The 15,367-nt window shown below is 40.4% G+C and overlaps 1 protein-coding gene across 3 annotated transcripts in view; it reads left to right on the top strand.

The window, feature by feature from the left end:
* The window catches only part of pole (polymerase (DNA directed), epsilon), a 135,227-nt gene that overhangs the window by 38,348 nt on the left and 81,512 nt on the right, over window positions 1–15,367 (top strand). For all 3 annotated transcript variants that reach the window (XM_063034149.1, XM_063034150.1, XM_063034151.1), the window contains 5 exons: window positions 4,093–4,221; window positions 6,718–6,820; window positions 11,735–11,881; window positions 12,169–12,314; window positions 14,359–14,507. In XM_063034149.1, the coding sequence (XP_062890219.1) occupies window positions 4,093–4,221; window positions 6,718–6,820; window positions 11,735–11,881; window positions 12,169–12,314; window positions 14,359–14,507 (674 nt within the window). The remainder of the gene's footprint in view (window positions 1–4,092; window positions 4,222–6,717; window positions 6,821–11,734; window positions 11,882–12,168; window positions 12,315–14,358; window positions 14,508–15,367) is intronic.

Here is a 15,367-nt window from a genome sequence, read left to right on the forward strand (position 1 = left end):
ACAGCAGTATGCTAAAGGACAACACCAGAATTTTCTGCTGATCCAGGCATTAAGCAATACATGCACACAATTCTATAGTCTCGCAAAGGTATTTACCTGACTCATTTGGCCAAAAGTCCTCCACACGGACCCAGCAACAGTCCGTGCAATACTCCACTAGACACAGGCTTCCAGTCAAAGGCAACCATTTACTACGACCACTCTCTAGTTTCTCCCACAAAGCCAATGTCGAATCCAATCTGCTTCCTCATCTTGAATGCTGAGTGACTGAACCTTCTTGACCAACCTCCCATCTGGGACCTCTTCTCAATTACTTGCTAAGGTCCATGCAAACAATATCCACAGCCTTCCCTGCATCCAGTTTCCTAGTAATTTCGTGGAAAAACACTGTAAGATTGGTTAGGCACAACCTACCACGCACAAAGCCATGCTGTCTATTCCAAATCAATCCACGTCTATCCTAATACTCGTATATCTGGTCCTTTAGAATACCTTCCAATAACTTTCCCATGAATGATGCCAGACTCACTAGCCTATAATTTCCTGCTTTATTTTTAGAGCCTTTCTTAAACAACAGAACATCAGTAGCTATCCTCCAATCCTCACCTGTTGCTAAGGATGATTTAAGTATCTCTGCTAGGACCCCTGCAATTTCTATACTTGCCTCCTACAGGGTCTGAGGGATTTATCCACCGTAATTTGCCTCAAGACAGCAAACACCTCTTCCACCATAATCTCTATGGGGTCCATGACCTTGCTGCCACTTTGCCTTGCCTCTATAGATTCTGTGTCCACCTTGCAGGTAAATACAGATGCAACAAAAATCTGCTTAAGATCTCCCCCATCTCTTTTGGCTCCACACATGAATTACCATTCTGATCTTCCAGAGGACCAATTTTGTCCCTTATAATCCTTTTGCTCTTTTCATATCTGTAGAATCCGTTATGATTCTCCTTCACCTTGTCTGCTAGGGCAACCTCATGCCTTCCTTTAGCCCCCCTGATATTTTTCTTAAATGTTCTGTTGTATTTCTTATACCCTTCAAGTATTTCATTTGTTCCTACTTGTCTATACCTGCTATGCTCCTCCTTTTGTTTCTTCACCTGGGCCTCAATATCTCTTTAAAACTAAGGTTCTCTTAAACCTGTTATATTTACCTTTTATTCTGACAGGCACATATACGTTTGGTACTATTCAAATTTCACTTTTGAATGCCTCCCACTTACCAAGTACACCTTTGCCAGAAGACAGCCTGTCCAGTTCAAACTTACTAGATCCTTTTTGATACCATTAAAATTGGCCATTCTCCAGTTTAGAATCTCAACCCACAGACAAGACCTATCTTTTTCCATATTTACCTTGAAACTAATGGCATTCTGATCACTGGATGCAGTGTTCTCCTGTGCAAACTTCCATCCCCTACGTTGTCTCATTCTCCATTAGCAGATCAAATATTACGTACTTTCTTAGCCACTTAACAAGGTCCCTCATGAGAGGCTCATCTAGAAGATTAAGATGCATGAGATCCATGCTGAATTGGTCATTTGGATTCAGAACTGGCTTGCCCATAGAAGACAGGGTAGTGGATTGGTGGTGTGTGTGTGTGTGTGTGTGTGTGTTACCCTGTTACAAATTAGCACCACAAAATAACAGGCAGTACACCACATACAATTAAACCATTTAGCTTTATAATTCTTAATTTGTCTGAAGGGTTAGTAAAGAAAAAGCAAAAAAAAAAGAAAAGGGCCCATTTTAATGAAACAGTCTAAGATGCACAAGTTGGAGCTCACAGTTTCCCCTTCGCCGATCTTCCTTCAATCTCCCTAAGCTTCGCCGAATGATGGCCCTGCTCCGGGTCAAGTCCTACGACCTCTTCTCTCTAGTGTCTTCTCCCTTCATCTCTTGAAGTACAAAAAGACCCAGCTCACCCTGGTGTCAGGCACACAACACGAAAACACACTCCCATCATTTCCAAAAAATTTCCATGAAATTCCAAAGCACCCGTTATCTCTAACCATAACCTAAACGCTGCTTCTATAGAAAGATATACACATTCCTAAATAGAAATGTAGATGAGTGCATTGATAAGTTTGATGATGTGATGGTTTTATGATTTTGTGCATAGTGTAGGAGACTGGCAAAGAATATAGTAGGATATAGATCAGTTGCAGTTATGGGCGGAGAAATTGTGGAGAGGCAGGTAGTATTGAGAAAGCAGGGGAAGAAGGAAGAATGGACAAAGAAGAGTCAGATTCAATATAGTGTATGGAAGTGTATGGTCATGCATTTTGGTAGAAGGAATAAAGGCGTAGACTATTTTCTAAATAGAGAAAATTCAAAAATCAGAAGTGCAAAAGGACTTGTTTGGCCTTGTGTAGGATTCCCTAAAGGTTAACTTGCAGGTTCATTCGGTGGTAAAGAAGGTAAATGCAATGATAGCTTTTATTTCAAAAGGACTGGAATACAAGATACTGGTCACACTGCACTTGGAGTATTGTGAGCAGTTTTGGGCCCCTTTTCTAAGAAACGATGTGATGCCATTTAAGAGGGTTCAGAGGAGGTTCACAAGAATGATTCCAGGAATGAAAGGGTTAACATATGAGGAGTGTTTGATGGCTCTGGGCCTGCATTTGCTGGAGTTTGCAAGAATGAGGGAGATCTCACTGAAATTTATTGAATATTGAAAAGCCTATATAGAGTGGCTATATTTTCCGATAGTGGGGGAGTCTAGGACCAGAGGGCACAGCCTCAGAATAGAGGGATGATCACTTAGAACTGAGATGAGGAGAAACTTCTTTAGCCAGAGGGTGGTGAATCTGTGGAATTCATTGCCACAGACAGCTGTGGAGGCCAAATCATTGAGATGAGGAGAAATTTCTTTAGCCAGAGGGTGGTGAATCTGTGGAATTCATTGCCACAGACAGCTGTGGAGGCCAAATCATTGAGATGAGGAGAAATTTCTTTAGCCAGAGGGTGGTGAATCTGTGGAATTCATTGCCACAGACAGCTGTGGAGGCCAAATCATTGTTTTTTTTTAACGTGGAGGTTGATAGGTTCTTCATTAGTAAGGGTGTCAAAGATTTCAGAGAGAAGCAGGGGAATGGAGTTGAGAGTGATAATAAAGTAACCATGATGCAATGACAGAAGACACTGGGCAAAATGACCTAATTCTACTCCTGCGGCTTATTTTTCTCTGGAGTGGCTGTGGCTGAGGGGAGATCTGATAGAGTTTTATAAGATTATGAGAGGAGTAGATAGACAAAGTCCTTTTCCCAGGGTTGACATGTCTAATACCAGAGGCCACGTATCGAAGGTGAGAGGGAATAATTTTATTGGAGATTTTAGGGGCAAGTTTTTTTTTTCACACACAGTGATGGTACCTGAAATGCGCTGATTGGGGTGGTGGTAGACGCAGATACATTAGACAGTTCTGAAGAGACTTTTAGATAGGCACATGAATGTGTGAAAATGGAAGGTAAAAGTGTAGGCAGAGGAGATTAGTGGGCCATTTGATAACTTAATTGGTTTGACACAACTTTGTAGGCCAAAGGGCCTGTTCCTGTGCTGTATTGTTCTATATTCTTAATTTTTATTATTTTCTTACTTACCTCTTCCTTATTTCTAAGTTCTACCCATCTAACGTTGTTGGCCAGTCCCTCCAGGATATCCTCACTGAGTATTGCCATAATGCTTTCCTTGATTAGCAGTCAGTGGCTCCTCCTCTTTCCCTGTCCCCCACTCCTGTCAAGGCGAAAACCTTTATTCCTGGAACATTGAGCTGCCAGTCCTGCTCCTCCCTCAGCCATATGTCTGTGGTTGCAGTAATATTGTAATCACGTGCACTGCTCTGTGCTCTTGGGTCAACTATCTTATTTGCAAGTCTCCTTGCAGTGAAGTAAATGAAGATAAGCTTCCCAGCCCACTTGTGCTTCTCCTGCTACTGTCTGTCCTGCCCACTGCACTTCCCTGTTTTGTTTTGACAGATCGTTCTTAAGAGGAATGAGAACAATCCACAAATTGGTTAACTTGCATTATCGTCATTACTAAGTGACTTGTGCTCAATTTCAGTTTTGTTCACTTTCTCTCCTCCAGGTATGTGAAGAAATAAAACAGAAACTGAACTGTTTGAAAGAAGTTCCCAACAGAATTGAATGTCCTCTCATTTACCATTTGGATGTTGGAGCGATGTATCCAAACATCATTCTGACCAACCGCTTACAGGTACGGTTGATGTAATGTTCAGCCAGGGAAAGAATAAAGGATCCTGCCTTCCGATGAACACCAAATTATCAAATCGATCTTCAGAGTTTCTCATCTGCCTACTAATCATTTTGCCTAACTGTTCCTCCCAATTGCTGCTGATGACTGCTCCCTGTTGTGCAACATAGTTAACAATTTTGACAGATGAATACCTGAACCTTTCAGTTTTCCCATTCCACATGCAGCAGCATGACAAACCTTTTGGCCAAAGTGAACTAAGCTGCCTTATCGCCTTCTGGAAGTCACCTCCAACTTCATCCCCACCCTCACCCCCATCCCCATACATGCATCTTTACTGCCTGTCTACTTTAGCATTTTAAATAATTGTTTAGCTTTCAATTACATCTGCTGTTATTGTTTGCCTTAATTGCTATTACCTTTTTGCTGTCCCTTTGAGGAAGCTGTCATTCTTGAATTCCTTCTTAGATTTGTTATTGACTGTATTATCCCTGTGGAGCATCACATCGCTATTTTTCAGTCTGATTAGTTACCTACATCCTATTTTACAGATTTATAGTCGGGTATCTGGTAACTTTACCCAAGTGGTACTCTTCTCAAGGTATTGAGTGAGGTGGTCCGGTAAAGTGGATCTCAATTGTCCCGGTAAACAAGCTTTGATAATGTTACTGTGGAAACTTAATGTGGCAAATCGGATTGAAAATGGGGGTGAAAAAGGAAATTATAGCCACATTTTATGCTAGAAATAAGAAAAAAAAGTGTGTCTGTAGAATCTTTTGTTTGTTTAAAAGTTGACATAGTGGTTTAAATGTATATTAATTACACAAGTTATGGAAGATTGATTCATAAGAGACTGCAGATGCTAGAATCTGGAGTGGCAAATGATCTGCTGGAGGAACTCCACCTAGCAGCAGCTGTGGGGGCTAGCAGTAGAGGGGTGGGAAAGTAATTTCTGATATTTCAGGTTTGAAGACCTCCATTCATCCATCGGGACTGAAAGTGGAGAGGAAAGATGTCAGAATTTCTTGGAGTAGAGTTTATCGTCTTATACACAAGAACATGAGCACTCTGTGTCAACTTTATTAGGTACACTTCGTTAATGCAAATATCTAATTAGCCAATCGTGGCAGCAACTCAATCCATAAAACATGCAGATATGGTCAAGGAGTTAATTTGTTGTTCAGACTAAACATCAGAATGGGGAGGAAATGTGATTTAAGTGACTTTGACCATGGAATGACTGTTGGTACCAGATGGGTGGATTGAAAATTTCGGAAACTGCTGAATTCTTAAGGATTTTCACGCACAACAAACTCTGAAGATAACAAAGAATGGTGTAGAAAATTTTTAAAAATCCAATGAGCTCTGTGGGTGAAAATGCCTTGTTAATGAGAGAGGTCAGATGGGAATGGCCAGACTGGTTCAAGCTGACAGGAAAGTGACGATAATTCAATAATCACACGTTACATCAATGGTGTGCAGAAGAGCATCTCTGAACACACAACATTTCAAACCATGAAGTAGATGGGCTATGGCAGCAGAAGACCAAGAACATAACTCTCAGTGGCTGCTTTATTGGGTACAGGAGGTACCTAATAAACTGGCAACTGAGTGAATGCACAGGGACTGGTAAGTGAATGGTGAACCAAAGAAAAATGAACAATAATGGGCAGATGGAGAGAGTACATGAAAGATATTGCCCTGGTCTAATAATAATTTCCTCCAGCAGCCTGTGGTGGATGAATTTGAAAGACAGTTCCTTATGAGCAAATCCTGACTGGTTTTGCACTTTATTTTTCACACGATTCACTGGACAAATGACCTCCTCACCCACTTCTGCTCAGTACAACAATAAAATGAGATCAACCATCAATGGCCAAGGATAAATCCTATCCACTTTAGATCAGCAGGAAGAAAACAAAATGGGGAAAGCTAGTTGTATGAATAGAAGAAAGATGTTCCTTGGACCCACACATACCAGCTGTACACTCCGTGCTGGCTTTAAATAGTAGTTTAGAAAATAAAGATTAAAACTTCAGCCCTTGAAGTGGGGCTTTGGATCTGGCATGTTGTGAAATGCTGTATTTGAAACTATGTTGGAATCTCCTGATTTTCTTCCCTCCCCCCCCATTGTTTGATAGCCCAATGAAAGGCAACTGCTCTGCTGTATTATCCCTCACCTTGAAACAAATCAAATATAAAATCTATTTTCCAAATGTTGGCTTAAAACAAATTAAGTTCCTCGCTGACCAGAGATCAACCACCTTCAATTTTAATATTTTGGTTAAAACCAAATGGTTTCTAATTATTTAAAACTGTATACTATTTCCTGACTATCCGTTCACATTTTCATGCACAGGTACTTGTGTCCACTGCTAGCTTTCCAGCGTATGTGGCTTGCTTGATTTAGTTTCTTAATCAGTTAAAGACAGGTAAAATTTCAGTTTGTGTCTATTGATTATTGTCTCACACCCTGGAATTTTTGATTTCTGTTTACAGCCATCTGCCATGGTGGATGAAATTACCTGTGCAGCCTGTGATTTTAACAAACCTGGTGCAAACTGCCAGCGCAAAATGACATGGACTTGGAGAGGAGAATTCAGTGAGTATATTTGTACATCTGGAAATGAGTAAGTAATACCCCATCCCTTTGATACCTTTTGTGTCCTATAATAATTTGGAATAGTTTTTCATTTTGTCGTTTTGTCATGTTGTTAATTTGCTGCAAAATTTGTTATCACAGTAATAGAGATAAGAGCAGCATAGTGGTGCAGCCAATCCAGAATTCCGGTGCTGTCTGTGTGGAGTTCGCAAATTCTCCCTGTGACCACGTGGTGTTGCTGCATTTTCCTGCCACACCCCAGAAGTGGGTTAGTAAGTTCACTGGCCACTACATTGTTGTTTAGATGAGTGGTAGATGCAGTGGTGGGGTGGGAAAGGGAAGTTAGTAAAAATACTTTGAGATTAAGTGACAGTGAAAATCACTGGGGAAATAGGATTGTTGTGAGCCAGTAGAGACTAGATGGGCTGAAGTGGCCTCCAACAATATTGATAGGAAATATGGAGAAGATTTTGTCAACATTGCAGGAATTGATCATTTTATTGTAAAAGGGAGAAAATGGTCTTTTTAAGATGAAAGCAACTAAAACTGGAGTTAGTGGAATGTGGAACAAAAACACAGATTCTGAAAGAACTCCGCCAATCAGGCAGACTGTATGGAAAGAGAAGAAAGTCAATCTTTAGGGCCATTACTTGTTGAAGCTTAATTTACATGTTGTTTAAATAATGAGTAGTTTTTGGGCATGTTTCAACAATAGTCAAAGTTATCACAGTATCTGGTCCAGTGATAGGGTTGTGCTACCTTGAAAGGCTGCTTAGAAAACTGTCAAACGTGCAATTATATTGGGGCGCAGACAGACCTTTAGGGTGGTGCTGGAGTTATGATTTAACATCATTGGCTATATTGTATATTATACACTTGGAAATGGTTATGGTATCAAAGGTAAATTGTTCTTTGTCACAAATGTTATTGAATCCTTGCAAGCTTAAGCTATCCCAGCAATGTTTTCTGCACATGGAGAACGCAAGGAAAGGTTGCCACTTTTCTCTCCTGATTTCACCTCAAATATAAATCAAGACCTCTTAATACCACAAATAGATTTACCAACATTCTTCACTCTTTTGGTTATTAGTTGACACAAGTCATTTGTGAAAAATGTTAGTGATTTCTGCAGAAAGATTTTTTCCAAATTGTCCTTCATGGTTTTTTTTTTTAACAGAATGTGTTTCTGTACTTTAAGAAACTTCTTGATGAAGAATGGTTAATCTGTTAGCTGAAGCAGATGATGTGAAGCCATGCCTAAATGGAAAGAGGCCTTTTGAAATGAATAGGTTGAGAGGACTTCCACTAAATTGGTTTGTTATTGTCAAATGTATGGAGTGAGGTGAAAAACTTGTATACCATTCTTGCAACACACATCAAAGTTGCTGGTGAACGCAGCAGGCCAGGCAGCATCTCTAGGAAGAGGTACAGTCGACGTTTCAGGCCGAGACCCTTCGTCCAAGGGTCTCGGCCTGAAACGTCGACTGTACCTCTTCCTAGAGATGCTGCCTGGCCTGCTGCGTTCACCAGCAACTTTGATGTCTGTTGCTTGAATTACCAGCATCTGCAGAATTCCTGTTGATACCATTCTTGCAGATCAATTTATTATACAGTGCATTGAGGTAATACAAGGTAAAACAGTAACAAAATGCTGAACAAAGTGCTACTGTTACAGAGGAAGTACAATGCAAGGTGAGCTCTCTTGGTGGTAATGTCTATGTGGTTGGACCAGGACAAGCTCTTGGTTATGATCACTCCAAAAAAAACTGAAGCTCAAAACCCTCTTGACCTCTCACCATTGATGTAGACAAGACTATGTGCACCAACCTCCTTCCTGAAGTTTTTTTGCTGGCATTGAGGGAAAAATTATTGTCTTGACACAAGGTCACTCAACTATCTGTCTCCTTCTTGTAATCCAACTTTGAGATATGGCCTACTGTGGTGGTATTATACACAAATTTTTCGATAGAATTAGAGCAGAATCTGACCGCGCAGTCGTGATTGTATAGGCAGCAGGGTGGGGGCTGAGGATGTAACCTCGTGGAGCACCAGTGTTGAAAATAATTGTGGCGGTAGTACTGCTGCCCGTCCTTTCTGATTGTGAACTGTAGAAAGGTTTGCTTGGAATAATAGTATTGAAGTCAGAGCTGTAGTCAATAAGCAATAGTCTTAACAGTAGTCTTTACTGTCTTGATGCTCCAGAAATGAGTGTAGTATCATGAATTTGCCATCTTTAAAGCAGGAAATCTCAAGGACATTTAGCTGGATAGGCAAAGAGAAGATAAGTAATGTTATCCGCTGATTATTATGAAGCGTGGCGCTGCTTTCTATCATGCAAAGATAGGTTGCACCTGTTGAATTAAATGGAATAATACAGCCTTAGTCATTACTATAAAGCTATGATTTAAAATTATGTTGGCATACTTAGAAAGATCAGAAAAGCATATTATTAAAGGTCATATCAGGAAGGATTTTTATTGCATTATGCTTGTGTAACCCAACACCAAATATTGTGGATCATTTCTTGTGAAGTGAAGCTGCAAAGCTCATTTACAGAAAGAATGGGTTCATTTTCTAAGGTCCCAGAAAAACGGATTGGAAGTTACAAAAAACGTTTCCTCTTTGTCTAAGTTCAATGCAGAAAAACTCCATGGTAGGCCTCCATGATAGAATTCCATAAAAACCACAATAGAGTGGATGTGGGGAGGATGTTTCCTTTGGTGTGGGAGTTTAAGCACAGAAGACACAGCCTCAGTATAGAGTGACGTCCATTTAGAATGGAGATGAGTAGGAGTTTCTTTAACCAGAGGGCATGAAGGGATACAGGGGGAAGGCAGGAGTTTGGGGCTGAGAGGGAAAATGGAAATGATGAAATAGCGGAATGGCGGAGAAGACTTGATGGGTCAAATAGCCTAATTCAGCTCCTTTATCTTATGGTCTTATGATTAACCTTTCCAATGATGAACAGCATACCCTTCAAGTCCTGCTTATTTTTCATAAGAAGTACTACAATAAAACTCGAATATCTTTCTGTGAAAAAACAAATCTGGGGTAGTGTTCCAAAATACTCCCCTCACACTGTGTGGATGATTATCGTCTTGTATGGTAAGATTTGAACATAACTGATAGAAGATCAGATGCCAAGATAATGCAAAATGACCCAAGTGAAGCCACTGGTGATCTGCCCTTCCTACTTCAGCAAAGTACAATGGAGGTGCAATGGTTAAATCACAGGACTAATCTGGAAAGCTGAGCTAACAGTCTGAGGTCATGAGTACGAATCCCAATTTGGTATCTGTGGACTTAGAACTGAATAGATTAAATCATCTAGAATTTAACTTCCAGTGTTGTGAAAAGCTTAAAGGCACTTGATGGAGGGGTCGAGTCATTGAAATTGCTATCCTCTGCTGTTTGGCCTGTGCGAGACAGGGGACTCATAGTGGTGTTGTTGACTCATAAATACCTTCTAAAATGACCAAGAAAGTCATTCATTTTATTTTGTAGAAACAGTATTTGAAATGGAACAAGGATAAGATTGATAGACCACCTAATGTAGACCGAGGCACTGAACTTGAATGTGTTCAACTTACCCCCAGATCTTTTGAGTTTTTGACTTTGTAGAATCAGAATCAGGTTTATTATCACGGCCATGTAACGTGAAATTTGTTAACTTAGCAGCAGCAGTTCAATGCAATACATAATCTAGCAGAGAGAGAAAAAATATATAAAATAAAGCATAATAAATAAACAAGTAAATCAATTACATATATTGAATAGATTATTAAAAAATGTGCAAAAACAGAAATACTGTATATTTAAAAAAAAGTGAGGTAGTGTCTAAAGCTTCAAATTCCATTCAGGAATCGGATGGCAGAGGGGAAGAAGTTGTTTCTGAACCACTGAGTGTGTGCCTTCAGGCTTCTGTACCTCCTGCCTGATGGTAACAGTGAGAAAAGGGCATGTCCTGGGTGCTGGAGGTCTTTAATAATAGATGCTGACTTTCTGAGACACCGCTCCCTAAAGATGTCCTGGGTACTTTGTAGGCTAGTGCCCAAGATAAAGCTGACTAGATTTACAACCTTCTGCAGCTTCTTCCGGTCTTGTGCAGTAGCCCCTCCATATCAGACAGTGATGCAGTCTGTCAGAATGCTCTCCACAGTACAACTATCCTCGCAGACATTGGGGGGGGGGTGGTGGTAATGATGTCTTAATTGGGGTAGAAGCACCTTGGTGCAAAATAATGGTTGCTGCCATCACACCCTGTCCCACTGGCTGAATAGACCCATCTGAGATAGTGGCACAGTGGTACATGGGTAGGAGAGAATGCTGTGGTAGTGTTAATGTTACATCTTGCGATGTAAGGTTAAACAAGGGCAAGAAGATCTCCCATGTCCTGTGCTAGCTGAACCAATGAAATAGTGCTCTTCAAATAGTATGCAAGTTTCTCTTAGTGGGCAACTTTAATGTCTATACAGAGACTGGCTTAGTTCCATTTTGAGTAATCACCGTATAACAATCTGGCTGTCCAGGCCTACAGTGTGTAGTGTGAGAACCCACACAAAGGATTACTATATCTACCCTCAATCTCCTCGGTCAACCTAAGGGAGATAGACACCCATGTTGTCTTGCCGGGGCATAGACTCATCAATGCTACCAACATGATGGTCGGTCTCCTTTATGCAAAGATTCATCTTTGTGTGGAGATGACCTACCATCATGTTAGTCGCATTGCCACTTTGCTAAATAAGACTGAATTAGAATGTATCTGACAACTCAAAAGTAGATATTGATGTGTTCCTCTGAACTGCATATTTCACCACAAACTGACAATCCTTCAATCTTCAGCAAGGTATTAATTTACATTAATTAAGCTATTTAAAATAGCATACAAAATCTTGTATTTTGCCTTTGCAGTGCCTGCCTCACGCAGTGAGTACCATCGCATTCAACAGCAGCTTGAATCTGAGAAGTTTCCTCCTGCTTTTCCAAATGGCCAACCACAAGCTTTTCATGAGCTGTCTCGTGAAGAACAGGCAAAGTATGAAAAGAAGAGATTGGCAGGTATTTTTTTTTATTTACTGCATATTTGTGCATGTCTGAATACTTTCAGTTTAGAATGCTTTCATTTTCTCGTAAATGCACAAACGCAAGTAAGAAAGAGATGGCAATCTCTTTGACCCAGCTGCTGAGGTTAATAGCACCATGCCAAAGCTTCTCCGGTCAAAATCAGTCAAGCTGGTGAACTCCTGTTCAAATATTTTCAACGTCTTTCCAATGTTTGCTCAATTTCTGTTCTGTAACTTGTGGCACAGTCTGATAATTGATACACTTCTGTCTGTATTTTTCAGACTATTGTCGCAAAGCTTACAAGAAAATTCATATCACTAGAACAGAGGAACGAGTAACCACAATTTGCCAGCGTGAAAATTCCTTTTATGTAGATACAGTGCGAGCTTTCCGTGACAGGCGGTATGAATTTAAGGGCTCACATAAGGCAAGGACCTTTTTTCTTCTCACTTTTATCATTCGTTGTTGTACTATGCTCAATCAGTTTATTGATATGTCTGTAAAGAATTCTTTTGGGAGTACAATAGATTCCAGTTAATTGGTCCTTCGGTTTATCAGGACTGCCGCTTATTTGGGGCAACCCTGAAAGAACAAAATTTAATCACAAAAATAGCCAGGATTCCCTTTGTTTATTTGGGACACTGTCATTTAATTGGGATAGCAGACTGTTGATAGGTAATTTCTAACTAGCACCAGTTGCGTAAACTTGTGTGCCTGTTAAGGCACTACTCCATGCTTAGAGCAATAAGGAGTTTGTACATTCTTCCCACAAATGTGTGAGTTACCTCTAGGTGCTCTGGTTTCCTCCCACATTCCAAAGACAGTTGGTAGGTTAATTGGTCATTGTAAACTGTCCCATGATTAGGCTAGGATTTAATTGGGGGATTGCTGGGTGGTGTGGCTCTAAGGGCCTACCTTGCACCATATGTCAAGAAATGTTTTTAAGTAGTGTCATTTGCGTATTTGTGCTCACAAAATCAGTGATCTTTGTCATAGTTGGTGAGAAATAGAAGCAGCAAGACAATTCAGAACTATTCAGGCTTGGAGATGCCAGAAAGTGAAAATGAAATGATTTCACTACTTCAAGTTAGGAATTATGAAGGATTTGAAGGTACTGTATTAATAAAAATCTGAAAGTTGCATTGAAAGTGAAGATTTGGTGGATGCAATCATTAAAAGCATTGTATTAAGGCAGTCCATTATCTGCACTAGGTGCCTGTGCTAATTTTGTTCATTTACAGTCAATGAAAAGAACACAGCAACGTGTTGTTTGTTGTCATATACGATGATGACAGTGAAACCTGTGCGGGAGAGGTTTTAAAGTTGGAAAAACTGTTGCATTGGGACAGTACCACACTCTCCACCTTGGAAATCCGGGTCCAGTGGTATGAGTAGTTGTCACAAAATGGGGTCTTTGGTTGCCGTGGAGAATCATGACTACTTGTGGAATTTAACATGCCCTTTGTTCTACATGAAGCATTGCAGAACCACCTTCTTGGCCATTGAATCTCACTGCAGATCTCATTCGCCCAGTTTGCCAGAGCTAACTTCAAGTGCTAGGATAGGCATGCTCCTATTTCACTGGGATATGAGGCCCACTGGCTACCCTCATCTGGTTTAGCCAGCCTGTCGAAAGGGTGTACCAGGGTGTGGCCACCATTGCATACAAACAGCTACTTGGAGCCACTGGTGAGAACTGAGTACCCGACGGGGTCTAAAGGTGAGTGAGCTGCCCCAGAATGGACATGACAAGCCCCTTCACCAGAGGTGCCACCCCTCCCTGGACACAACATACACAGCAGCGTACATTTGAATTTCCCATTGTTGACTTTTAGAAACTGATACACAGTATTATAATACTGTAGAGATATTGGTAGTATTCTCATTTGTTCTGTATTTCATTCAAACGCATATTTTGTTACTAAGTTAAATGATAGTTTGTCTTTTTATACTTTTTTAACTATTTCCATGAAACCTTGGTAGCCTCTAAATTGGGTCAAAATGTACCGGTCCTGATATGTCTCAATTAACTGGAATCCACTGCATTTGATATTACTTTGGAACATCCGCAATCAATTTCTTTCCAGTTTCCTATTCTTACTTTGCCTTTGTAGCAGTCCTTTAACTATATTTGATCTAGTTCTTGGATTTTTTGTGTTTTCTTGGCTAATTTGACTTAAGTTTTGATCTCAAGAGAAACTATTGTTGCAAGTATCACCTTTCCATTGATGACCTTTAAATTAAAATCCTTCCTCCAATGTTTTAAACATATAATTTAGTGATGTTCAGAGAGATGCCTTTCAGACCATGCTTATTTGAGGCCCACAGTTTTGCCAGATTTTCTTCCATAATCCACCCCATTTCAAAGATTTATTTGTGAAACACTTTAATATTGCATTGGCAATAGTGAAAATGTTAGTTTTGAATTTTGCCACTTTTGACCATCACTGATTTCTATTGAACTTTTCTAGGTGTGGAAAAAGAAATTGTCTGCTGCTATTGAGTCTGGAGATGCTACAGAGATCAAACGTTGTAAGAACATGGAGATTCTGTACGAGTCCCTGCAGCTGGCACACAAATGTATTCTAAACTCCTTCTATGGTTATGTCATGCGCAAAGGGTTAGTACCCAACTGGAAACAATTCATGAGTGCTTGCATTAAGACTTATTACAACTAAAATCCAACAGAAAATGCATGGAATATCAGCTGGTGGTATCTTATTCTGAGGGTGCAGCTTAGGTTTGCAATGTTTCAGAAGATAAAAACATAGTAAGAAGCCACCAGGCCCACAAAGCCGATGCAGGCTCTTGGAGCAACTTCCTGATTATTTTGGCTATTGTCAATTCTCTCATGCTTACCATTAATTTCACTCCTCATCCCAACCCCAGCATTCTTTGTGGGTTATTTGAAGTAACCAGCAACTAGCATGTCATTAGGATGTGGTAGGAAGCCAAAACACTTTGGGGAATCCCCACACTGTTTCCGAAAAAAGATGCAAACTCCAGACAGATAGCACCGAGGTCAGAATCCAACTCTGAATGGCATTTCATCACAGATCTTTTCAGGCATTTATGAAATAACAAGCCATAAGTCTGTTAAATCTCTAAATTTGCAAATTAATTTGTGGCATAGAAATGCTCTCACAATTTGAGCCACCATCTTGAATATGTCCCTCATATGATAATTTGCCTGCATGAGCAATAATAATAATGTAACCCAAATTTAGGTGATGTTGAAATCATGCCTCGTTGCCTCTAATGTGGGGAAGATGTTGCAAGTTAACTGAGAAGATCTCTTTGATATCCATTTGATGTTAGAATCCTAGTTGTCAACTTATTTTCTTTTGCTAGTGCAAAGGTTTTCACCCATTGAAATTCATGGCAATTTCAACCCATCCCTCTCCCTCTCCCCCTCCCTCTCCCCCTCCCTCTCCCCCTCCCTCTCCCCCTCCCTCTCCCCCTCCCTCTCCCCCTCCCTCT

Source organism: Mobula hypostoma, chromosome 27 (assembly GCF_963921235.1).
Source record: "Mobula hypostoma chromosome 27, sMobHyp1.1, whole genome shotgun sequence".
NCBI classification, from domain to species: Eukaryota; Metazoa; Chordata; class Chondrichthyes; order Myliobatiformes; family Myliobatidae; genus Mobula; species Mobula hypostoma.